Below are 26,212 nucleotides of genomic sequence, written 5' to 3'. Positions count from 1 at the left end.
TAGTTGAAGAAAAACTGGAAAGTTCCAGATTAATAGACTAAATGAAGCAGTGTTTTTTCCAACGTGTCCTGGGTTGGTCTGATGTTCTGATTCAGAGTTGGGTCCGATGGTTCAGAGTCGGGTTTGATGGTTCAGGGTCGGGGTTGATCGTTAAGAGGCTGAAAGCAGGACATGCAGTGTCTCCGAAGTTTCTCTCCGTGTCTTCTGCTACCACCCTGAACTGTGATTAAACGTCTTCTTGTTGAGGTTCTATCGTAGGTTCCAGTTTTTGTTTTTACCTGCCAGCCCCGTGAACTTAAACATAGGTCTTTGGGAATTTGTGCCCTGTCCACAGATTTTATCCCATTCAGCTCTTTTCTTCTTATTATTCAGAAAACAGCAAAGACTCTGTTTGCTTTTTTTTTTGCTTTTATTTTTTTTTACTGGAAACTGAAACCAAGAGCAGCTCAGTGCAGCATTGTTTATGTGGATCCACAGTTTAAGAAAACCTTGCCACAAACAAGTTGCATTTGCCTTCGCCTCCATGTATTCTAGTCTAAACAGCAACCCTCATATGTAATTTCCCAGAATGTATTGCACAAGTAAAATAAAGGCGATATCTGTATGATTTTTAAAGTAATTAGGAATTTTCACCTTTCAGAAACTATTCGTTTTAGTAGAACTGGGTAATTACATGTTCAGGCTAAAATGTGCTAATAGCTGGGGTTCTTTTTAAACAAATTTTGAACAAAACTATAAGACTGGAAAAACTACTATTCATCTTCAAAATCTTGAGGATATGGGGACCGCTTATGGGACTGTGACACCCTTCCGGCATGACAAGGCTGGCTTTCACTTGTTATGCAAAAAAAGACTTATGGATTTAGACCATGAATCAAGTTGGTTTGCTATTTTATCATTTTGTTTTAAAAAATTGTGCTTTTCTGCATTTGTAAGGGCTTTTTTCCCTGTCTTTATTTCTTGTGTCCCTTTTGTTGCCTTTGGATTTTATTCTACTTTTGACTGCTGTGTTGTATTCTACATGCTTAAGAAATGTTGAAAAAGCAAATAAAACTTTATGACTGTTGTAAATCACAGTGTACTTTTTGGTTATTGTAAAGGGCTATAAAATTTGATTTGAAAAAGATAATTAAAAAGTAAGCGGTTAAGAATTGTAACCAAAACAGTATTGAAGGCAGTGAAGCACCGATATGAAAATTTTGGCCGATACCGATATCCGATATTAATATTGTTGTTATGGCCGATAACCGATATTTACCGATGTCGATATATGTATTTTGTTTTAAAAGGTTTAAGATTATCAAATTCTGTACAAAGTGAAAATAAGGCAAACATTAGGGTTGTTAGCTTCCCACCATTGTTTGTGAAGTTCTGGATGGCAGTTTTTCAGATGACATATCAAATTTGTGGTGCTATATGAATTAACACGGCATCCTCCTCGCATTACTTCGACTTTGCAGATATTGCATACTGCTTTTTGAGTACCTTCTTTTTACACCATGAAAAATTACCACACAACTGAAATTGCTTCTTGCTTCAGTTACATCCCACAATGTAGTGCTGCATCGCTGTCACATGTCCAAACATGGCTGCATGGTCAAACCTTCCGACACACGAACACAATCAGCAATTATACGAAAATAAATATCGGCTGTTAATATCGGCCCAGTTTTGCTTATTGGACCAATACCGATATGTTAAAAAATGACTAACATCGGCCGATACCGATATTAATGCCGATATATCGTGCATCCCTAATTGAAGGGAACAGATCTAAAACTGGTAAGGTAATTGTATATTAAATATTTAAATAGCAATAACTGTGTGTGTTTGTGACACTTCCTACAAATATATTCAAGGGACTTTGTATCGTTTATTTTACCTGAGTGTACAAACAAAAGAAGATATGAACATAAGCACAAAAAGATAAAACATTGTGTGGACTGTGGAGGTATCATTATACAGCAGCCAAGTCAAGGTATCCATTCAGCCTGTTCATTTTCCTGGCTGATGTCTTTTCCACAGCATGGCCTAAAGTGGCTCCATGATGGCTCACCAATTCCTCTAAAGAGTCTATGATTTAATCACAGTGCCCTGTTTATTCTAAATACATTCCTTTAAAAATCAAAGAAAGCAATGGGTGCAAACTTTAAAGGCTGATTAAGTTGCTATGTGCTACCCTTTACTTTAAAATTCATTTATGGGAATCAGCCAGTTCCCCCCTCTTTCCATCTGAGATGTCACCAATTAAAAGTAGGGTTCAAGACACGGTTCACTGTGTGAGGAGAGATCTTTGGGGAGAAAAAAAAACCCTGCCAAGAAAACAGCTGCCACTGTTCCTTCTGTTCATCTGCATCTATTAAATCATGTTACTATCACTCCATTTCTCAGTTAAATTAGCAAAAAAAACCATCAAGGCTTAAGTTGTGTGGTTTAAAACACACATTCTTTTACTATCACATTTAAGTGCTTAAGTCTTTTAAGAGATATATTTTTGTTTCATCCTCTGATCACTCAAAGTCAGTCAAATACAGACTACTGATAAAGGCTTAAATTTTTTAATGATTTTACAAATTGTCCAACTTCTTAAACAATGAATTATATTTATTTAGAACATTGACTGATTTACACACACATCAGAGGTGATATATGTATGTCTATATCAGAGGTGAAATACACAGAATGTGCCTTTTAGTTTCTAAACTGTTTAAATTATAACATACATTACCCGAGCAGAACACTGGACAAAACCTGTACCACCAAAAAAAAAAAGTTTACACTAGATGTGTGAAGACTTCAAGAGTAGATGGGATCTGGTATCATATCTAACACAAACACACAGCCAAACATGGATGCTATCCAAAGTCACTGCTAAACCCCGGCGGTATTTGTGCAGCCAGGGAAATCACAGTAGCCTATATTCCACTTGCAGCCCAATATCCAAGAGCTATATTCCTTCTCTCTGTATTCATCTGTCTGTAAGTTTACAGCACCTCCGAGTTTAAGGTTTGCCCCAGGTATAATTAGGCTGTAACCCACCAATCCCACGCCTAACAGGGGTTGGCATCTTGCTGTGTACGTTTCCAAGCACCTATCAGTTTTTGCACATGTATCTATGGCGAAGTCATGAGCCTTCGGCTTGTGTCACTCCAAATACTGTTTAGTAAAATTGCTTCTTGGGTAGTTTGCCAACGTCCATCTGCTGGTTCAGTAATATTAGAAACAAGCTCTTCTTAATGCGCCGTTGGAGACTGTGATAACATCTTCAAGGCGTGTATGTACTTGTGTAAAGTTATACACAGCAGGTGACACTAAAGATAAATGGACATCTATATGATGAAAAACCTGATCTCTTTATTACATCCTTCATCGTAAAACCATTTTTTAAGCATCTTCATATCTTCGACCCCTTTTTCAAAACTGACTAACCTCCCATACTGTAATCGGCTTTCTACGCCCCTCTTTCCCATATCACTGTGTGTATTGCTTTCCTTCAGAGTTTAGGCATAAGAGAAGCAAAGGTCAAAGATCTTACTGACATCTTACCTGACTTACTATATCAAGCACATTTCAATACTGTAAGATACTGAATCTAAATTTAACTGGTCACAGAAAGTGTTGCTATCTACATTAGCGGATATGCAGCACCGCAAAGTTTCTCAGTTAATCCAGCTGTCATTTAGTACCCCAAAGGTGCATAAAGAAAGGACACTGTCTTGCAGGGGGCAAAATGTCATCTTTTATAACTTGCAGTGAGTATATAGTATCTCAGTGGTGCAGTACTTTCCAGGTCAGTGCTTGTTTAGCCAACACCAGCAAATGTCAGCTAATGTCATCATCAACTTAAAACAAAGCCACAGGAAGAATGCAAAAGCTTACAGGTGCTCAACAAGAAGAAATACAAAGCCCCAACTTGCTATTACCCTTTTTGTCTCTTTCCATTGGGTATATTTAACAATTATTAGAAATGTAAAACAGCTTGTAGAAAAATGCATTATAAACGGTTTTCTTTAACTGTGTGTGTCAGCCTGGGTGTGTTTATGTACACAGCAAGTATGATTTAATGCAAGTTTAATGTGCAGGTTTGTTCTGTCTACAATGTATTTGTCTAAGAATGAATAGATTCAGGCTGATCATGTTTCACTGTCACAGCTTTTGGTTCAGTGTCAGAAAACCTCTGACTGTAACTAAAGATATGAGCACAGCAGCTGTTAGGCTAACTGTTACACAAACACACACACCTGCCACCTGAGAAACAGATATCATGGCTTCCGCATTTAAAAAGAAAAATGTGTCACCCTAGTCCAAACATTATGAGGTAAATGCAACTAATCCCAACTGTAAAACAGAGCTGAAGCCAGAGAAAGATTCTAGTCACGCTGGTTTTATTTTTCATGTCACCAAAGGGGTTGACTGCTTCAGTACAGAGACATTGAAAGAGGAGTGGTGCAGCAGGTGTTGTGTTTAACTATGTTATTGTCAGTGCAGCAGAAAAGAGGGTCAGTACAGTACTCTTCATATGCCACCTGTCAGATGAACTTAATTTTTAAATGACATTTTCCTACGTTCAGTTACAATATCAAACCACCAGTAAACCCATCCAACAAAATTATCAGTACAAGAACAGACAGCCATTTCAATTCTAACTTTTTTTTAAAGAGAGTTGGGATGGTTGTAAGTAAGACATACGAACAAATATTTGCCTACACCTGGGGCCTCATGTAGGAAGGACTGCGTAGCTTTCATACTAAAAGTGGCATACGACCAAAACTGAGAAAGTACGTACTCCCAAAAATATTCGGATCCATGAATCTGTGCATACACTTGTTGGTGTGCATTTTTTCTTGATACATCCCAACTGACCAGGAAATGAGCACAGCTCTAGGACCGCCTTGTCTCCTCCTGTTAATAAATATGCAAATTAGTGCAAATAATTAGAATGCTTTCACCTTAACTCCAAATAACAATGACAAACATACCAGAAATGTAAAATAAGAATAATTTAACAGAATATGAAACTGATGTGGTTGAATCAGAAATGGAAGAAAGACAAAATTGCTATGCACTTATGTGCTGAAGATAGGTGGGCAAAGCACCTTCTTTAATTTTTCATTTTTCAAATAATTTTTTACCATTTTCAGATTCTAAATATGAATTAAACAGCAATTGAAACATGGGTATTTAAAAAGTAGAAAGTGCCAAATACAATAAATACAAGTAGTTCTGTTCCTTTATATCTTGGTCACGGAGTCTTAAAATGCTCAGAAATATTCAAATAAACTGCAATATCTACAGACATTGCTGACTAAAACTAACATTATTTTAATTTAGATTTGTCTAAGTGATATGTTTTACTTAAAACCCAGCATCACAAGTAGATCACATTCAAACTCAAGAGACCTCTGAAGCTCTCGAACTGAAGGGCATTTCTAGCTCAAGAGAAGCTTCAGGATGAAAAAAAATCCTCCATTGCAACAAAAAAATATTGCTCATATCTACTATGACTAAATGTGTTTTTTTAAACTAATAAAATTTTCAGACCTACCATACAGCCTTTGAAATTTTCAAAGCCTTTGTATGATTTTCAAATCACACAAATTTTCAAATGCATTCAAACACTTTCATAGCTCTTCCAACACAAGTTCAATAAAGTAAGAAAACTTTAGATATTAGTTCAGTTTAGACCTCAGCTAAGCTTGACTTCCTCATCTCCATGTTTCCCCTCATCCCTGTTTTCCTCTTCTCACTCGCAATACAATTCCTATTGAGGTGCTTATCAGATTCACAGTGAATGTATAAAGCCTTTAACTGCTTGACAAGAGGGAAAAATGTAGTAACAAGACAGCCTTGTTTTTAAATCAAGTGACAGAAGAATGACTGTTAAGTCTGTTGAAAACTGCCTGACAAAGACACAGTGGTAGTGATGATAAAATATAATAATTCTTTTATTACATTATTGTAATGTTCAACTGGCAGTCCAATTTTTGGTACCACTATGATTTTATTAATAATTACTTGAAACAATTGGGCCTGTAAACAGACTCAGAGCTTTGCTTTTCAACTCACGCAGGTTAAGGGCTAAATTATGCACGGCAGCCGTGTGTAAAGTCATGGAAGTTATATTCCACCCTCTAAACAAGCATATATGTTTCTAAATCTATCAAATTTTTTTGTTTGAACCTCTGCCGTTTCTTTTTTTTTTTTTTTTTTACTGTATTCTACTTTTCACTATATTCTTTAAATCATTTTTAGACCATTGCAGTCTGTAATTAATCTCAATATGTCCCACTATGTTGGGTTGTACCACAGTATGTCATTGTCCCAGAAATGAGACAACAATCAGCAACAGAAGAATGAGAGAAATGACATGGCAAAAGGTGAAAAATGGAAAAACTAGTCACTAGAGTGACCTAGAGACCATGAGAGGGAGCAAATGTGAAGAGAAGTGGGGAGAGAATAGACAGATAAAGGTAATAGTATGACCTTGTGAAAGCCAATCAACACCTGCCGAGGAAAAATTACCTGCAGGAGAAAGACCAAATGCACTTCTGAAAGACAGCTCTCTACCTTCCAGCTTGAATACCTCGAACTACAGTGCTCCAAAATTATGAATGTTACTTTCACGAAATGACTAAACTCAATTAAAATGGAACAGAAACAACTCTGGTGGGTCTTCTTCTTTCTGTAACTGGGAGCAAAATAGCCGCACTAACGTGGAAGTACTCATACAATTCTTTCATCTTTCTAACCCATCTTGTCCCCCTTCCTCATTCCCCTGCTGAGTGGTCACTTGTCTTCATCATCCCTTGCACATTATCTCTTTAGCTGCAAATTCAATTAAATGCACCTTATGGCTACAAAATGTAGAACAGTACTGCTAAGGCATCAAGGTCATTAGTTAAGTACAACTCTTCTTCATGCTATCGGTGCACCAAGGCACGCACAGTATCAAAATTAAAAGGATCATTCAAAACCCAATCTGTCCATGTGTACACCTTTAATTGCTTGTTCATGTGTTTACAGTTTGTATTTTTTTATTGACAAAGCTTATTAATGAGAATAGGCTTAAAGTGCAGACACCAAATTTAATTTGAGGGTATTTACATTCAAACTGGATTAAAACTGCAGCTTTTTATAATGTAGAACTAGCTTTTTAAGAGACTCAAATGTGATACAAAGGTATTTCTCGGACAGGCGTGGGGTATTTCTTTGTCATTTAATTATGAATCAAGCAGGTAAAATACCTATAATTGATTCCATAGAGGGTTTCATCTGGAAGCCTGATGTATAGCTCCTTGTTTTTCAGGGCCTCAATTGCAAATGAACTAATTAACATAATCATAAATTAATTTTTATGACTTTTTCATTTTTCAAGGCTTGTCTTTAGTAGTTAAATGCAACTGAATGAGAATGACATAGCATTAACACAAAGTTTTATTCCTCATTCCCTGGATTGATAACCAGGTAGTAGCAACAGATTTAAATGTTAGTGGGTAACCTCTTGTCAAGGAAAGTGTTCTTCCAGTAAATGTGTTTATTCCTTTACGACACTATTCAGACCATGTTGCACAACTATTCATTCAGCGGATTACAGAATGTGAAGTATGCAAGATACTGTGTGTACATCTTCAATTTTTCCCATTACAAAAAGGGCTCAGATCTAGTCTGCTGCAAATCTGAAGAGGAAAACACACTGACATAGACTAATATGTCTGCACCGTAAGGATTTATCATTGAAAATAACTTCATTACAAACGGAGCTTAGGGCGGCAGTGGCTCAGGCGGTAGAGCAGGTCGTCCAATGATCGGAAGGTCGGCGGTTCGATTCCCGCTCCCGCAGTCATCTGTCGTTGTGTCCTTGGGCAAGACACTTAACCCTCCTTGCCTCCAGTGTTGGCATCGCTGGTGTATGAATGTGTGGATGAATGTTCGGTGATGGTCGGAGAGGCCGTAGGCGCAGACTGGCAGCCACGTTTCCGTCAGCTTGCCCCAGGGCAGCTGTGGCTACACACGTAGCTTACCATCACCAGGTATGAGTGAGGAGTGGATGAATAATGGATTCACACAATGTAAAGCGCTTTGGGTGCCTTGAAAAGCGCTATATAAATCTAATCCATTATTATTATTATTATTATGTTGTTATGGTCCAGGAATGTACACTAAGGTTTTAATATCTGAGCAATATGACCCTAAAAGTCATCACATTGCACTATAAAGTAATTCAAATACCCCCAAAACACAAATAGACAAGGGAAGTGAAATGTGACTTTAAGAGGCAATAAAAGTTGACACATTGTTTTAAAAAGATTGTGTTAAATTACTTCACTGTAATCATAAATTTCAGAACAAAAACAAAGAAAGAAATAAAAACAATTAAGAACAAATATAGTGAAAACAATAAATCAACTTTACAGGCAACCTAAAAGAAGAAGAAAGCCCAATATGAGCTGTCTGATATGACGTCTTACAGGAATAATGGCATTTAGACTATACACTAGGCCTCTTAATCAATATCTCTGTGGACTACACGCACAAACAGACACATATGTATACGTAGCATCAACAAAGTCCCTCAGAGGCATCCAGGTGATTCATCACTTGCTGCTGGGAGCATAACCTCCAGAACATCTGGGTGGACCTCTGACCCCTTCAACATGACCTTTCAAGGGTCATTGCAGATTTATCAAACAACATAATGAGTGTTACAAGCACCATCATTCACCAACGTTGGCTCTCTCACAGGAAAAACATAATTTACAGGCCAAATAAAAATAACAACATCCAGTCAGCCTCCTGCTGAGATTTCCCATCTCAACATAATTCACCATTTCTCTTTATTACAGCTGGCAGCTGACATCGTCTCTCAATCTTTACACCACTGCCCTGCTGCTTCACTGTCGTCTTCTCCATTTAAACTTTGTGTTCAATTGCCCATCCTTGACTTTGTCCCATACTGTAACACACATGTACTAAATCAGTCACTGATGTCCAGTATTTGGGTGAACACCCTACAAAGTTATACCTTGGCTGCAGTGCCGTCATTTAACATCATTTGAAAGACACTAAGAGGTTAGGAATGCTTCTTTAGTTTTGAGTTGTACTGGCCTGCTGCCAAGAACATTGTGTTTCTATTGAGCACATTGCTGCCATTTTTTCTAATTGATCATTTTTACCCATAATACATTTCAGTTGCAAAGTAATTTGCTTTAAACCCTAATTTGCTTTTTCTATATAGTAACATGAGGGTGTAATACCATACAATACTTGCACATAGCTATGCTGTTGATGGTTGATTAACTGCAACACAGTTAATATGGTTCAAATTAGGGCCAGACCGATTAATCAGCAGGCCGATTAAATCGGCCGATGTTAGCCGTTAAGAAAGATGTCCTTGTGGCTTTTGTCCACTACAGGGAACTCTGACTCCATTCAATCCCAGTCATCCAATTGTCTTTTCAACAGGGTTAGCTAGTAGCTACAGTCAGGTTACATTAAAGCAGTGGGCTGAGTGGAGCTTGCCGACAGGTAAGTTTATAATAATGTTGTGAAATTAATGACTCAGCATGTCTCCAGTTTCAGTTTAACTCTTTGCCATGTGTAATGACGAATGACGTGCTTCATTATGTCAGCTTTTTATTTATGCTGCATTGCTAAAGTTGTGCTACATTAGCTTAAGGGGCTCCCATCTATTTTAGCTGTTGTTGTCCCAACCTAGCATAGCATTAGCTAAGTAGCCAGTAAGTGCAGAAATAACGTAAGTACATAAAATATCTGAGAGTACAGAATGACCGTTTATCACTCTGTCAGCTGCAGGTTGAGGAGCATTTTAGGAGGAGAGATGTGAATGAAGGTGGGAGGAGGTTTATTCACTGCAGCACAGAAAAAGTAACATTATTAACATTATTGGTAACATTTACAAGGAAAAGCGCAGCTCCCTCAAAGGAGAGCATGCAGAGAAATTGTGCTTCCTGCACTACAACCTACCTCTGAAGTGGCAATAGTAAGAATAATAAAACAGGGCTTGTCTAAAAAGTTTCTATTATTGTTTATATGCTACTTCCCCCATACAAGTTATCTCATACAAGATCGAATTTAATACTACTTTGCATGTAAACATTTTGTACTTAACAGTTTTTTTGTTCTTGAAAATTGCACATACTACAGGGGGATTGTGAAAACAATGTTACCTTAATGTTTTGGTTGATTTCCTCTCACATTTACTTTTTTACAACTTTTTAAAAAAGTTTTTCTACCTGTACTTCTACTTTGCATCCTCCACAAATACAAAACAAGATGTATTTAATTAATTCATCATTCATTTACACAATTCATTTACGGACTGACTTTTTTTAAGGTTATATAATTTAATTTCCCATTTATTTAATGCTTTGTTTCATGATTTTGGAAATTCTTATGTTGTAAAGTTAAACATATAAGGACAAAATATTGTGAAAAAGTAAAATGTTCTGCCTGTAATTCATATTTTTGTTGGTGTAAGCATTAATGAACCAAAAATGAAGTTAATCATTTAAAAAGAAATCCGCCATTAACAGGTAATCAGACATTTTTTCTGCCAAATATCAGAATCAGTATCGGCCTCAAAAACTCCATATCAATCAGGCCCTGGTTAAAATGCTGGGACTGCATTCAAATGTTTGCATAGCAGTATCTATATAATATAGAGTTTAACTAATAATAATAGTTCCATTATTCATGGGTGTCAAGGCTTATAAAAATTTACTTTAGTGACTAAATCTGGAGCGGTTAGTCCTTCAGTAACTATCCAAATGAGAGGCATTAGTCCCTGATGTCACACAGTGCTTCTTTTTGTTCTCTCTGAGTTGGTGTTCATGCGGTGTGTCGAGGCAGCGATAGCCCCATTGACATGACAGGGTTTTGGCCACACATTTGGCCTCGAACTGAAAAAGTGAGTTTTGCCCTTAGCTTACAACTAAACTAAAAATAAAACAATGTTTATTTGTTAACAGATGCACTTTAATGTGAGACAATACAATCCAATGTTATTTCTAAAGTACTTTAAAACAACCACAGTGGACAAAAGTGTTTTTTAGAAGAATAGATAATTGTAAAATGTGAAATGTAAAACATGTATTCTATTTTTATTCAGTTTTTTTTGTTTGGCACAGATAACTACTGTATCCATACCCAGTTTACTATTGTTTATATGCTGTTATATATATATTATAAATTTAATACTGTGCTTCTTTGAGTACTGTTGGAGAATAAAAGACCAACAAAAGAATATTTTCTGTGTCCGTCTCATCCCTCATGACCGGATAACACGTTTTTTTTTATCTTAGCTACATTCCCTTGGATGTTTAAATGGCCAACATGACTGCAGAGTGCCGCAACGGAAACCGCAAAAAGGAATAATCAAAATCATTCAATCCTTTCACAAAATCCAGAATACAAGAGATCCAACCAGATTACTGGTTGAAGACCAGTTATCTGCATTCCTATATGAACTTGACCTTATACAACTTAAGTCCACAAATGGGGATAAGCAACAAGGCAGGGGCCCAGCGGGGTGCCTTAAGAGCTCAGCCGTCTAAGCAGATGAAAGGTGGGAGTTGTTTGTGATTGCTATTCACAAAGACCCTATAAGGACAGCAACAATGTGACAGGCAGTGATTATGCAGCCATTTATTAAAAGGGTCACTCATGCACAAACACCCCTTAAGTCACACGACAATACACACAAATGACTATCCTTTTGTTTTCCAGAAGACTTTTGCTTAGTTTGGGGGTTAAAAAGCTTGATATTGCTTTCATCAGGGGGAAGTATATCAATAGTGTCAACTATATAGATTAAACTAACATTTATGATTAAGTAAAAATCTGCAAGTCCTAAACCAGTTACATGCATTAAGAGCCACTAAACAATTGGGTTACATATCTGAACACAGAGATTACATAAAAAGATAATCCACACTAAGTCAGAATGAAGCCATATTTAACAAGATCTGTTTGGATAGTAATAAAGGTTGTGGCCCAAGGGCCCAAATGCCAAACTGTGAACCCACCTGGTCTGTGGCAACATACGCAACCACACACACACACACACACACACAAGCATGCATAACAAAGTCCACACTGAGCTGAGCCTGGCATTTATAACCATTTTGTAGAATTTAATAATATACACACACAGAACTGTGGAATTTCACTCGTGTTCTTATAAAAATGAAATAATTAAGGGATAATGCCCGACGAGGTGTCCATTATGATAAATTAATGGACGATGCGGAGGCCATTAATTTATGAAAAATGGACACATCAAAGGGCATTATCCCACTTATACCATACTTATGAAGTTTTTCACAAGAAACAGCTGAGTGGACTATTTCGTTGTGACACGTTGCCAAGGTAACAGGCTCCGACACAGAGCCTGCAGCTCGGTCTGCCACAGCTGTTGAATTAGATCTGATCAGTGGAGGGAAGGGAGATGATTGTCACGTAACATAACGTTAAACAAAGTGTCATTTCAGAGGGCGGGTGCAGCTCTTACAGCTTGTCTGTGTCCAGAGGATGATGCAACATTTTGTTTCAGTCAAAATCCACAGATCATTTGCTAAATCGTTTTTATTGCAAGAAATATTATCCACCATTCACTCTGATCATTAAATGTGTCTCAGTCAAGTAAGTCTATCCTAAATAGTTTTTATAATGTTATCCACCATTCACTCTGTATCAACTGTGTAAGTAAGTGCGGTGGAGTAGGTTTTTCTTACTCTAATCTCCTCACTCCCCCATTGAAGGCACAAGGTGTAGTGAATATGGCAGTAATTGAGGGGGGGAGCAGAGCGCCTTTATATCCGGGCAGGTGTTTATCCATTTAGTATGCGCCGTACGCTGGCAGTTGTGTGGCTGCCAAAATGTAAACATTACCTCACCTGCAATCTTAAGTGCCATAATCTCTTTACTTCTCCACTGGGACTGTGGCGGTCCTTGGGTATTTAGCCGCATGACGGGCAGTTGCACCTTTGTGGTGCACTGCTGGGTTGTGACTGAGTTTGGTGCCAGGGCAGCTATTGGGACCTGTCGCAGTATTCCTGGTCTCTACTCTCTCCCTCCACATTTTGGGATGTACTGGTAAGACTGCTTTCGCTCGTCTGACGGAGCGGGACATTAATCTGCATCATATGATTGGTGTGTTTTCCTCTCATTTTTTTAGACACGTGAAGTAGCGTGCCCTACGCTATAATGTGCGTGAGAGGTTGCCGTTTTGTCTCCGCTTGGATTTCCGCCAGCTCCTCCAGTTCATCGGCCCTCCGTACGAGCTAAACCCCGGCATATAGGGTTGCTTTGAGAAATTGTCAGTTTTTACGTTTTAATAATGTTTTAAAAGAAATTCCACCTGCCAAGGTGCATTTTATTTACCCTTTAACTCCCCAGTTGGGTTGTCACCCTCTTCTTTTTTGTATAGAAATTATTGCTTTTTTCGCCTTACCAACACCACCCCGCCACATAAGGTAATCAAGAAAGAATGACAGGCGACAACCTAGTTAAAATTAAATGCAACATTCCCGTTGATCGCAACATCTCATAAAGATACTGGCATGTCCATAGCGGCGTTTGAAGGACGGAGTTTAATGTTTGAGGACCGTGACCACTGCTGGTTGGGACATTGTGGGACGACAAAATGCTGCTCCATTCTCGTCTCGTCGAGCCCAATAAGCCTGCAAGCTGCTCTCACACCAATGTGCCGTCACAGACATGATCTGGCATGTCTGAGCTTCTGTTGCCACGGTTACCAACTACCATTTAGTCAGCGCAATAATTTACAACAATAAGTCTATTTGGCCAGAACGTCTTTTATAAGTGTCCATTATCCCTTTTTAATGGACAGCCTCCAGCCAATCAGAATCGAGTATTCACCCAGACCATGGTATAATAATTAACATTAAAGAATTAATAAAATATTACAAGGCACATAAAATGATATGTTTGACTCCATATTGTACACAAACATAGGACACTTGAATTCGGAAACTGTCTGAAATTACCACCACTGTCCCTGTGTTTATGTCTGCAGGTTCTTTAATTATCTCCATCAGGGGAAACCTTGAACTACATCTAAAGGCAAATGTCATGTTTCTACATGCATGTCTATCCGTTGAAAAATAATGTGAAATTAATTGAGAGGAGGCAGGCTGTTGGACTTAACTGGAAAGAACAGCATTACTTGTTATAGCCAGTTAAAACAGCCACACACTAAAAAAAATAAAAAAAAACATCTGCATACTATCTTTAAATTATTTTGTATTTTGGCACCGTGCTCTCCAGGTCTTTCATAATCACAAACCACAAAAGGCTTAGATTCATCTCATTATTGAGGATTGTTCAAAGGGGGGCAGAACATTGTTCTTAATGACCAGTCATGTTGATGTTCTACATATTTAAGTGGTTATTTTTCTAAATTAATATAGTAAGTATTTTTAATATTGCAGCTTGGGAAATAGGAGGAAATAACACAGTACCTGGAATTTTAAAGGCAATAAAAACTTATATAAGTCTGTTTGGAGCAGAGATTTGGTATCAATAAATCCCATTCCAGTCATCCACAATAGATTCCCCAGGTTTTCTATGGCCCTTTTATGATTAAAAAGAAGTTTGAAAATGTAAAGCTTTTAAATTCACTTTCAGCATTCCTTGTAGAAAATTGTGTGACTGTTGTTGAAACGTCTTATGCTTGACTGAAAAAAAAGTACCAAAATATAGACTGACAGCAGATAAATTATTTTTTAAAATACATCTGCTTGTGTTGGAATAACATTTAATTACTTGTTAACTGCTTAATGTCCAGTTAGGAGGTTTATGTTGTTGTGAGAAAGAGATCAACGCTAAAGTTACCCTGGAGAGCTGGGATCCCATAGAGTTGCATACTTCGATGTGAATTATCAAGAAAAATCTGTCAGGAATCTGTGTATCCAAAGCACCACAACTTTGGCAATGACTTCTGAAATCCCAGTTGGATATAACCAGAAAGATAAACTCTGGAGGCCTTGTTTGGTTTAAACAAATCCATGCAAAACAGGGCTTAAATTGAACTCACTGAATAATATATTACTGCACGGCATTTCATCCTAAAATCTGCAGTCCTTTACAGAAGAGTAAATAAATAGATTCAGGCAGAACAGAAGAGAATAAAAGAGCACAATTAAAACTGCCAAAAGGAAAAAAAAACGTTATAGAAGGTCCTTTTTATGTGCAGACTGCTTTAATCTTCATAGATTTCCACTCATCTATTAAATGTTGACGTTTTTGTTTCACTTTTAAAACTATTCTGTGATAAGCAGTGTTATGTTGCATTATCGAGTAAATGAAAACAATAACATCTAAACAAAATGTACAAAAAGAGCTAAAAGTACCATCTCTATATAAAACATATATCGAATGACTAGACAGAATACTCTTTTTAACAGAGAACTGGAGCACACTAACTATACCGATAAAAATAAGCAACAACAATGTCATGTAAGGGCCATCCCTGGATTTGGTGTGGTTCTCATACAGCCCTGGGCTCAGTGAGGCCAACACAGGACACCTGAACACGTCTGCCTTCTCCATAACCCCCAATTCATCCCCGTCTCTTCCCCTCTGTATCTGTCAGCCTGTCTTTTCCTCTCTCTGACTATTTTTGTGTCTGCGTAACCCAAAATGTAGGCTAATGCCCTGTAGAACTGACAGATTAAATGCCAATCCCTGGGTTGTACTAAAACCGGCCCCAGGCATCAAGCACTGTGTATGTGTCCAGCCAGATACAAATCCATGCCTGTTTATCTGCTGCACTGGAACACAGACATGAAACAACTGTCCTTAGTAAACAACTTGAAAGGTCACTGCAGATTTCAGACTGTTTACAACTTGCTGTGATGTCCTGATGAAAAGTAAACACTTCTGGCCTTAATGTCACTCACCTCTTCACATCAGTTCATTTAAAACAACTAACTGTAAGGCAGATTAATACATTATAAGCACATCAGAAAAAATATTTTAGCTGCCTGTGAAGCTGTACTGGAACTGTGGCATGTGCAAATTAAATTTATGAATATATCTACATAAGGCTGAGTAGAATTTGTGGTTTTCTGGGGTCACCGGCCGGTTCATTACCAAAGCAGCATATCAGGTTTTGTTATTCAACTATTTCTTATTTGAGAGACTTTAAACAAAGTTAAGAGTTGTCAGCCATCTTAAAAGGTACAAATTCGGGGCAGTGGGCAAACATATGTAAATCCAATTTCAGTAAAGATATTCATTTTAATTATTATATTTGCAAAGCACATTTTTTCCCCTCTGGTAAACATGTGGTCTAAAATCAATGACATAAAATAACTGGCCCTGCTTCAGTGAATATCTTAGTAGTCAACAGATGTACCCATGGGCAAAAATACATATGCAATGGCTGCAATTCTGCTGTAACTATATTTAATTAAATCAAAGCATACACTCTGGGCATGTACGCCCAATTTCATAAAGTCAACATCACAACCCCTTACCTTGCCAAAAATTAGAAATGGATATATTAGTTACATAAATCTAGAGAGTTACTTCTTTAAACCGTACAAAGCAAATACTTATAACATTCCTAACTACGATGTATTTAAGTCTTTTAAGGACCTTTAAAAAGGTAAATCATAAAGCTGAACAATTGATTGATTTTTAAGCTCAAACATAATTTTGGCTTCCAACGATTCAACATACATTATCATCTGCTATTTTAAAAGCATGCGCTCGTGTAGGACTGCAAAAGCAGATCAAACCTCCCTTAATCTCTGTGTGAATAAAATCTATTAAAAACACCTATCAATGAAAACTATTTTAATTGTACATTTTTATTTTAATGGAATACTGTTTAGCTACTTTAAATTATTTAGTTTTCATAAACAGTTTTATTATAACGTAAATAGAGCACACTTGCATATCTGTTTCTTAGGCCATATAAGAAAAATATAAAGGAGAATTGGCTTGTTTTGTTTTTTGTTTTTTCTACAGTCAACAGGAGAGTATGAACACAATTACAGCTGAAACACGAACAAGTTATTTACAGGAATTAAATTGAAACAGAGGGCTTCACGGTGGTGTGGTGGTTAGCACCGCAGCCTCACAGCAAGAAGGTCGCTGAATTTCCCAACTTCACAAGCATTCATTTCACTGGGAGGAAATCGTGCTCCATCTGCTCTGAAGGTTCCTGTGTTCCAGTGTGGTTATATGTACACATAAGATCTCTAGTCTGTTGCTACTGAAAGTGCCATCAGCACCCAGATCACAAGATGCAGGTCAGTTTTAATGTAACAATAATTAGTTAAATGAATAATTTTGGCTCAGGGATAAACTGACGACCTGTCCAAAGTGTATCCTGCCTCTTGCCTGCTAGTTGCTGGAATAGGCTCCAGCTTCCACGTGACCCTTAATTAGAATAAGGGATATAGAAAATGAATGAATGAATGAATGTTGCAAAACAATCACGCCACAGTGTGCAGGCGATCTACTACAGGTGATCTAGGAGCAGTTGTTCACTGTGTTGCTGTGAAGTATGCAACATTTTTAGCTCTATCACTGTAACCTGTTAACATGATGACAGATGGCTTTCAATTTTTTTTTATTTATTTATTTTTTTTTTTATTTTAGCTTAAATGTTAGAATTGTCTGAAATTGAATCTTGTTTCCACATAAATTAGCAGAACCTTAACTCATCTGCTCTTAATAGAGAATAAACAAAACAAAACAAAAAACTATTTAATAAACTGTTGTTTTAACTGTTACTGAAATACTTACAGACAACCACAAACATAGAGGACCATAAGGTTTTTTTTTTGTTTGATTTTTTTTACTCCAGTGGGATGTAAAGCAACTTAAATCTGCTTTTTTATTTTTCAACGCAACCTAGTTACATGGTCTTCAATCAATGGCAGTACATTTGTTAAGAAGCTTCTGCAACACAGCCCTGCAATACGCCATCCCACAGTCCTTGGAAACATATTCACTAACAAGTTTACACATCTGCTATAAATATACAACATAAGCACAAGTTCTAAAAGTTTCTTCTGTGTACTCCGAGTCCCTTTTTAATTAACAATGATTTTTCTTTTTCTTATGGCTGGTTCATAAATATTAAAATCATATTGAAATGAATGTAAATACATTGTGGGAATTGGTGTATTTACAAAACAGACTTACAGAACTCAGAGCTGGGATCTAATTCATTTAGCACAGACTCCCTTGATCATACAAATTAGCAGAAACAGCCAAGCAGAGAAATCCAACACGCACACACAAATACATAGCAGCTTAATCACATGCTGTTGAGCAACTGTTTCTTTAATCCATTCAGCATTTATTGATTTGAGAGGTCTCTGACATTGAATTACTCTATAGATTTCGGCATTTCAAACGCACACAGATGCATATCTAAATATCCATACTAATTGACTTTTTAGCATTCAGAAGTTGCTCTATTAGCAGTTTATGCTATTTAGTAAATTCTTGATTAAGAAAATCTATTGGAAAAGTCAACAGTAGGGCAGAGTGAACATTTTAAGAAGTGTCAACTTGCCCCTGCATGCTGACCAAAAAGACACAAAAGCTTCAATTAAAAAACATAAAAACAGCAATAACAACAACAGTATGTAGAAGTAGTGCTAAACAAAAATTAATTATAAAGTCAATAATGCTGCACAAGATATTTGAGATGAAATTGTGAAGCACAAATAAATTTCTGTAAATAAAACAACATTAACTTATACAATCACATGATGCATATATATAAATAAATAAGCCTCATGCATATCTAATGGCATTCTCTCACTTGCACTCAAAAAAGACCCTTCCACAAGCTGTCTGGGCATCCATCCACTTGACAGCTCCTGCACACATGCACAGAATCCGCTCCTTATCCCTCACACTCTTGGTATAGGTGCCAACTAAGCCCCAGTTTTTCAGAGGTAATAAAGCATCTTTTCATCATGTCTCTGCAGACCATAATAAAAGACTATCAAGAGCTCTGCTCATATTTCAACTCATTTACTATCATACTGATTGTTACTTATGTTACTACAAATATCAGTATGTGTGTATGACAGTTATACAGAAAGTCCCACATATTTGAATCACTGGGGGACATTTTGACACCGTTGTATCAAGACTGTCACATTTCTATCAGTATCAATTCATTTAACTATGCTGTGATGAACTCATAACATAAACATGAATAACAAGCTTTGAACTCATTTATTTTTACAGAAAATTCCAGGAGTTTACTGTCATAACAGAAGTACATTTTAAAATGGTACACCAGTTGACATAAGGTATTATCAGTCAGCCAAATTTAGCCTATTATCAGAGATCTAACCATTTTGATTTGGTCTGATTTTATTTCTAAGAACTAAAACTGACAGACAATATTACTTTTGTCATTTTTAGTATTTGCTCATTTTTGTTTTGTGTAACGCCACCGATTTTTTTCCTAATGATGTTACAGATGTTGCACATTACATGTGCAGCTTGTGGAAATATTACAGATGGTTTCAGTTTGCAGAAAACAGCGGGAAGTTTAAAAATCCCCATTTCTATGTCATCAGCCAGCAGAAATAGCCCTGAGCTCGGCTCAACCAACCTGTCACAGACAGACATGGTGTCACTGGAACGCCCGTAGTCGACCACGTCCAGGTGACTAATAGAGAAACACCACAGTCTGTTATTCTGGACAGCTTTCTTTCCATGTCCGTGCAAGAACAGCACTGTAGCTTAACCCAGGGATTTCTTTTATTGCATATAATATTACTAAATATAAATGTGCACAGAGTTAGCCTTACAGCTAATTTGCATCAGTTGTCCATTGGCAGGTCTCAGACAACTACAACAATGCATACAATACCAGTCAAAAGTTTGCACTAGTAGTGTCTCTAATAACAAAGTACAGATAGAAAAGTAAAGTGCAAACCATTCACAGTGAATATTTTATCAAGTGCATACTTTAAAGAGTGAATTTAAAGTGCAAGAGGTTAGAGTGTGATTTTAAAAAGTCAAGATGAAACACAATCACTACCATTCACCTAAAACACAATTATTTACCAATTACTCAAACAGGATAAGGAGTCTGCTACATACATACGTGTAAACATTTTTAAGGCTTTTTTGTACAGTGTTTCTACCAGTTTGAGTCCAGTTACGCCCATGAGTGACCAGTTTGTGAATCAATAATCAGTGTGAAAGGAAATCATAGTAGGCTGCACCGCCAGTCAGTGAGGGTCTGGTTTATCTAACATTCTGCAGGTTTTCTAACAATTTTACGCTTCCAGACAAGATGACCCAGCCTGTGCAAATCTGTGAGAGTTTAAAGTGTGAGTTTATGGTACCAGGCGGTGCAGGCATAACGACCAGCGTGTGACTAAGCACGAGGCAGTCCGTGTGGCTGCCACCTCCTCTTGTTTTTTTTTTTGTTTTTTTTTCTTTCAGTTCTTTCCTCCACAGCAATCAGATTTAGGGAGGGAATTAAAAAAATGCAAGAATGAGAAAAAAAACTAATGAGAAGTGGCCTTCATTTAGTCTCCATCATGCAAGAAGCAAGCAATGAAAGGCAGAAAAACTTGTGTGTGTGAGTGCGTGTGTGTGTGTGTGTGTCTTCTCTAGTGAATAGAACATTAATTGCATTAGCATTACAGCTGGGTGATTTCCTGTAAAAGTAAACCTTGGCACCAACAAGGAGGGCATTTTCAAAGTCTTGAAGTGTGTTATTATTTTGTGCTCTTCAACTGACATTAACTGACTTCTTTTTTTCTTAAGAAATGGCATGACAAAAAGGAGTAAAAGGGAGATGCGACTATCAGGATGCCACAGCAGAAATTAGACAGGATGATTGCTCTCTCTTGATCTCCTGAAAAGCAACAAAAATTAAATAGAAAAATTATGTGAATCATGAAAGATTGGCTGGTTTTAAGCACAAACTATAGATTAAGTAGTGCTGCAGGAGGAATTATGCTACTAGTTGTTGTAATTCAGTAGAAGTAGAAGTTGCCCTAACCAGGAAAAAACTTAAGAGGGGAAAAAACATTTATGAAATCCACAAGAAGAAAATGAAGAGAACACACCATCAGAAATTACTTTCATCGCTCAGATTTTCTAGCGTATTAAATCTCTTAAGACATCCCAGTCATATCAGTTTTATCACTTACCAGCTTTGACTAGAAACAGCTGGCAAGTCAGATAGTTTTAAAGGGGCTCTATTTTGCTCATTTCAGGCTAATTTATTTTAATATGCGGTCCACAAAGGCAGGAATTCATCAAGCATTTTTCCCAAACCCCTTTATTTATTTTATATCGATCCTCTCAGATCAGTCTCTGACAGAAACAAGCAGAAGGAGACTCTTCTGCCCTGAGCCCCGCCTCCCGCTGATGTGGGCTGCCTCTGATTGGTCAACTGCCGGGGGAAGTTGGAAGGAATATACACTGTTTTTGTCATAGAAACACTGGCAGAACTCGTAAACAAACCAAATATAAATACTCAGTAAACAATGTCAACACAAAACAAACAGCCGTACATGTTTGAGCCCGAATCAGACCCAGAAAACGAAAGTGAACAACTCAGCAACCAGCAGTAAGGAATGCAGCAGGATGTACCCGTATGGTAAATACTCTGCTTACCAGCTATAGTCTGATATAATGTTTGCCGTCCTCCAATCACCTTATATATTTGTACATACCGCCGTTAATAGGTGTGCATTTTGCAAATGTACCACAATGCCAACAGAAGTGGAAAGCGTCTACTGCCAAGAAATATACAAGGTAAAGATGCTATTTGCTAACACTTCCATGCATTGTTACACTATAGTTAGCTGTATTTCTAAGCACTCCACGTACATCTGTTGTTTCACGTGCCTAATGAGAGGGGTGTTTTTAGCCTGGTTGCTACATTTGTAGCATTTCCATCTACAGTGTTGATCGCTAACTTTCTGGTCACCATCACATGTACATTACCTGCTAGTAGTGATCAGGTAAAGTAAGTGTGGGTTAATTCCTTTAGTTTGACCATTACTTAGACACTATCAAACTCTCTTCCACCTTACACTTAGCAGTGAAGGTGGGTGTGCCTTTCCTCCCGTGAACATGCACAATCTGGAGAAGATGACCAGCCACTGAGTTCATGTACTGTGTGTTCAGATAAGGGTGAATAAATGGGACTTGTCACCAGTTCAGTGCTTATCCATCTTTAAGACAATTTTAAAAGATGGCCACGTGTAACTCTTTATAAAGAGAAGAAAAGTTCACGTTTCCTTCTCAAACATGCAGGGGTTGGTTAAAATTGCATTTACTTATACTTAATACATTATTTGTAACATAATTACTTTGATTTGTTATTTTTTATTTATGGCATCTGATCAGTCTCTGCAAAGGTAATCCATTAAACTCCCCAGCAAAAGCCTGATTTTACACACCAAGTCACCAGTTGGCTCAGTCTTAAACAAAAGCACATATCCATCCACCAGGTGCATGCGCTCCTCACGGGAGGAGATTAATCAAAATGCAAAACAGTTTCTAGCTTAATTTCTCTGTGTTTATGCAAATGTGTGTTTCTCTCCCTAAGAGTGTGTGACGGGTAGAAAAGTAAGTAGGTGGAATCTGTCAGACCCTAGCTGAAGAAGAAAAAAAAAAAATCAAACACACACAGCACATGCACTGACTTAAAGGTCCCATATTATACACTTTATTCCCAATCTGAGACCATTCATTAATATCTAAATGAAATATTTCCGCCATGGTATGGACAAATCGACCCTCAGTTTGAGTGCAGCGGCTTCTCTTCACCTCCCTCTTTTTAGCAGCTTCAGAAATGTGCCGTTTATGGTGGGCGGAACCCTGGTGGAGCAGCTCAGCTGTTGGCTCCGCCCATCGCATCGCCCGTCATGAGGTGATTGACAGGTTAATATATTTTCAAGCTATCAGACTAATAAGGCCGAAACGATAAAATAACTGCCAGCTCTTACCTCTCCAGCTGTGTCACGGACAGTTGGTATTGAACCTGGCTTCAGCTTCAAACGGTTGGCGAAGCCTGCTTTCCATGCCCCCATGTTGTGGAAACAGTCCTCTTTGAAATGCTGGCCACAGACATGCAAAACCTTTGGAAGTTTTCCGGGTACATTTCCTCCAAAAATAAAATTAATCCACTCAGTCCTCGTGGGTTCAGTGGATGGAAGTAAAAAAACGTTTTCGTGTTCATTTATGCAGTCACAAACAGAACAGTGCTTCTGTCGCTTAGCCATGTCCGCTAACGAGGGTTGCCGAAGAGGGAAAAACACTGGGCGCTAGGTGATTTTTAGAGGGCGGGCTTTGAGAGCCGGTAGACGGGTCCATCGCTCTGTGGGGAGTGGTTATTGTCCCTTATGACGTCATAACGTACACGCTTTCAAACAAGCTCATTTCAGCGCTTACTTCCCTAGAGGTGGAGCAGGGGGGAGAGAGAGCGCCTGAAAGAGTTTCACACTTACGGGTCTCCTACACATGCGGGGGGACCAGTATGACTGTTCCAAAACCATTAAAAAGTGAATTTTGCATAATATGGGACCTTTAATAAAAAAGCTCAATTATTACTTTCATGGCTATACTGAAGACAAATATTAAAATAAAACATATTTTCCAGATCCATGTCCTGTTGTTCTGTTTATCTCAAACTATGAATCTCAATAAACTGAGCTTAAAATGTGTTGAGCTAATGTTTCAAGACAGATCATTTTAAAACTTAGCAACTCATTTCAACTAATAAAAAGCAGGAAAAAAAATTACATATGTATTTAATCAATTAGTGCAGTGGTTCCATAACTTTTTGTGCAGGCAAAGAAACATTGAAAGAAATATGCCAAGAAAAAGTCTTTAGTTTATTGGCTGCGACTTCATTAACTATAGTTAAAACCATGTCAGCTGCAGTAACAGTGTAACAGTATGCAGCGTTTTAAAGCAGGAAACTACTTCAGGTGAGTTGAGTTTTCGATGAGACAGATGCTACTTTAGTAAAACAACTCTGCTGTATACGACAGTTGAGTAGTTTATTTCTTAAGTAATCAACAGGCTTTTCTTTGTGTTAGGATGACAAGTCCGCAAGTGGCGTTATTACATGTTTGGCTTCATCTAACCAAGATATACCATCCAGACCTGACCAGGGGACATACAACCTAAAAGCACGAGGGGTCAGTACTCTGTTTATGATATTCAACAAGGGCGGACTGCATAGACCAATAGCATAGACTTGTGTGCAAGTCACTGACAATGTTTTACCTGTTGGTAAAGAGGCAAGGACAAAAAATTTAAATATAAAAAAAAGAAACCTAAGAAGGTGAAACCCTGGATTCTCAAGCTAGGCTGTACAGCCAATCAGAAAGACCTCTTAGACTGAAAAAAAAAACAATTCAACAAGCTAAATCAAGTGAATAAAACTTGGCAAAGTCCCGCTGTGCAGATGGTCTTTTTACACACCAAACTGACAAAGCCAGTTGTGAATTTAGCATATAAGAGCCTTGAACATATGAAAATGGTTTATTTTAATGACATTTTTTATCCAGTGCTCATAAATATATATATCTCCTCTTAATTGGCTGGATGAGATCACAAAGAAGAGGCAAGGTGTTCTTCTGTGTGTTGTGTGTGTTGCTTTTGAAGTTATTACTTGATCGAGTTTCTGAAGTGGTCTTCCGCAGGGTTTTTCACTGTGCAGCTGTTCAGCAACCACAAGTCTGCTTCTGCTGGATCATCTGTAGACAGAGAAAGTTGTGTTATTTTTGTGTAATGAAGCTGTAGGCATGAGTCTAAGAAAACACACATACAGCCAACACAAAATTGTAACACAAACCCAGAATTCTACAAAGCACACGGCTTTGCAAACCAGCAGAAAATGTTATTTAGTTTGTATTACAGTTCTGTATACAACACAATGAACCCATATGTGTCAAATATTTTCTATTACTCCCTAACTTCCACTCAAAGCCTGCCTGAACTTACTTAACATTAAACCTAAACCTAAGGTTGCCAATATAACTGGGGCCAGATGTCTTCCATTTTTGTCTAATACTAAATTATTTGGGATTTTTTGTGTCAGATTTCCAACATCAATTCACAGTAACTGTTTCAACAGTTCTAGTTTATTTTAGATTAGAAATTAACGTGTAAAATAATGCAGCAGTTTAAGTTGCTTTTGCTTTAGAAATAATGCTGAACCTTAAATGAAAAGTTATTAACCAGACACACTAAAGTGGGAAAGACATTACTTAGATAGCACGAACTAACAGATCATATTTTGGGAAAGGTTCAGTTTCCTAAAAGAACCTGGCAGAGATCTCATTAAATAATGAGTAAAAAGACCCACAACCTAACATCTTAATAGTGAGATACTGGCACATTGGCATTTTGAGTTACTCAGACTTAGAGGATCATTTAAACATGTGCTTAATCAGCATACACACAGCGGTGTGCTGCTCTTTGTGATGTTAAGCTGAGTTGCAAGTTAAGATGATGTAGGCAGGCTTAGCATGGCACTGCCAGGAGAGCTGTCAGACACAGAAACACACATATTTGAGGAGCTATACCACGGTGGCAGTGGGGAGCTAAAAACCTGTTACTTTACGCCACACTGAACCAGATATTTCACTTGGAATACATTTTCTTGCCACAGTCAAGCATATTCACAGACACCACATGCACACTTATTGCGACATTAGTTAATCTGATATACACACACTATGCTTTTCTGTAAAAAAAAAAAAAAAAACAACACAGTAAGTTCAAAAATGTAAAGGAGAGACCAAACCAACCAAACGGCACTTAGCCTGAGAAGAAAACCTCTTCTCAACCCTGCCCCTAAATGATGTTTCTGGACAAAAAGACAAACTACAATAGTACATCAAATTGTTCAAATTAATGTTACTGAGTATGCACAGTCCCTCTCATTGTTATAGTGACAGATCAAGTTTAATTAAGTAATATTAAAAACTTAAAAACATCTTATCTTTGCACTATAAATCTGTGATAAGTTTGAGGTGTATTAGCTGACTGGATCAGGCAGTAAACAAGAGGTAATGAAGTCCCATAAAAACAAAAATACAGCCGCATGTCTCAAAAAAGCACAAAAACAATCTGAATCACATTGGTATGAGATGAATCATGTGTGTGTGTGTGTGTGGGTGGGTGTGTGTGGGGGGAATTGCTT

General features: G+C 37.6%; 1 protein-coding gene across 1 annotated transcript in view; it reads right to left on the bottom strand.

The window, feature by feature from the left end:
- The window catches only part of cdkal1 (CDK5 regulatory subunit associated protein 1-like 1), a 261,140-nt gene that overhangs the window by 194,353 nt on the left and 40,575 nt on the right, over positions 1 to 26,212 (bottom strand). The window contains exon 4 of the mRNA XM_041988416.1: positions 24,677 to 24,761. Within this exon, the coding sequence (XP_041844350.1) occupies positions 24,677 to 24,761 (85 nt within the window). The remainder of the gene's footprint in view (positions 1 to 24,676; positions 24,762 to 26,212) is intronic.

The sequence above is a fragment of the Melanotaenia boesemani genome, chromosome 6 (assembly GCF_017639745.1).
Source record: "Melanotaenia boesemani isolate fMelBoe1 chromosome 6, fMelBoe1.pri, whole genome shotgun sequence".
Lineage (NCBI taxonomy): Eukaryota > Metazoa > Chordata > Actinopteri > Atheriniformes > Melanotaeniidae > Melanotaenia > Melanotaenia boesemani.
Note: the sequence above shows the minus strand (reverse complement) of the source record. Positions and strands in the feature narration are given on the sequence as shown.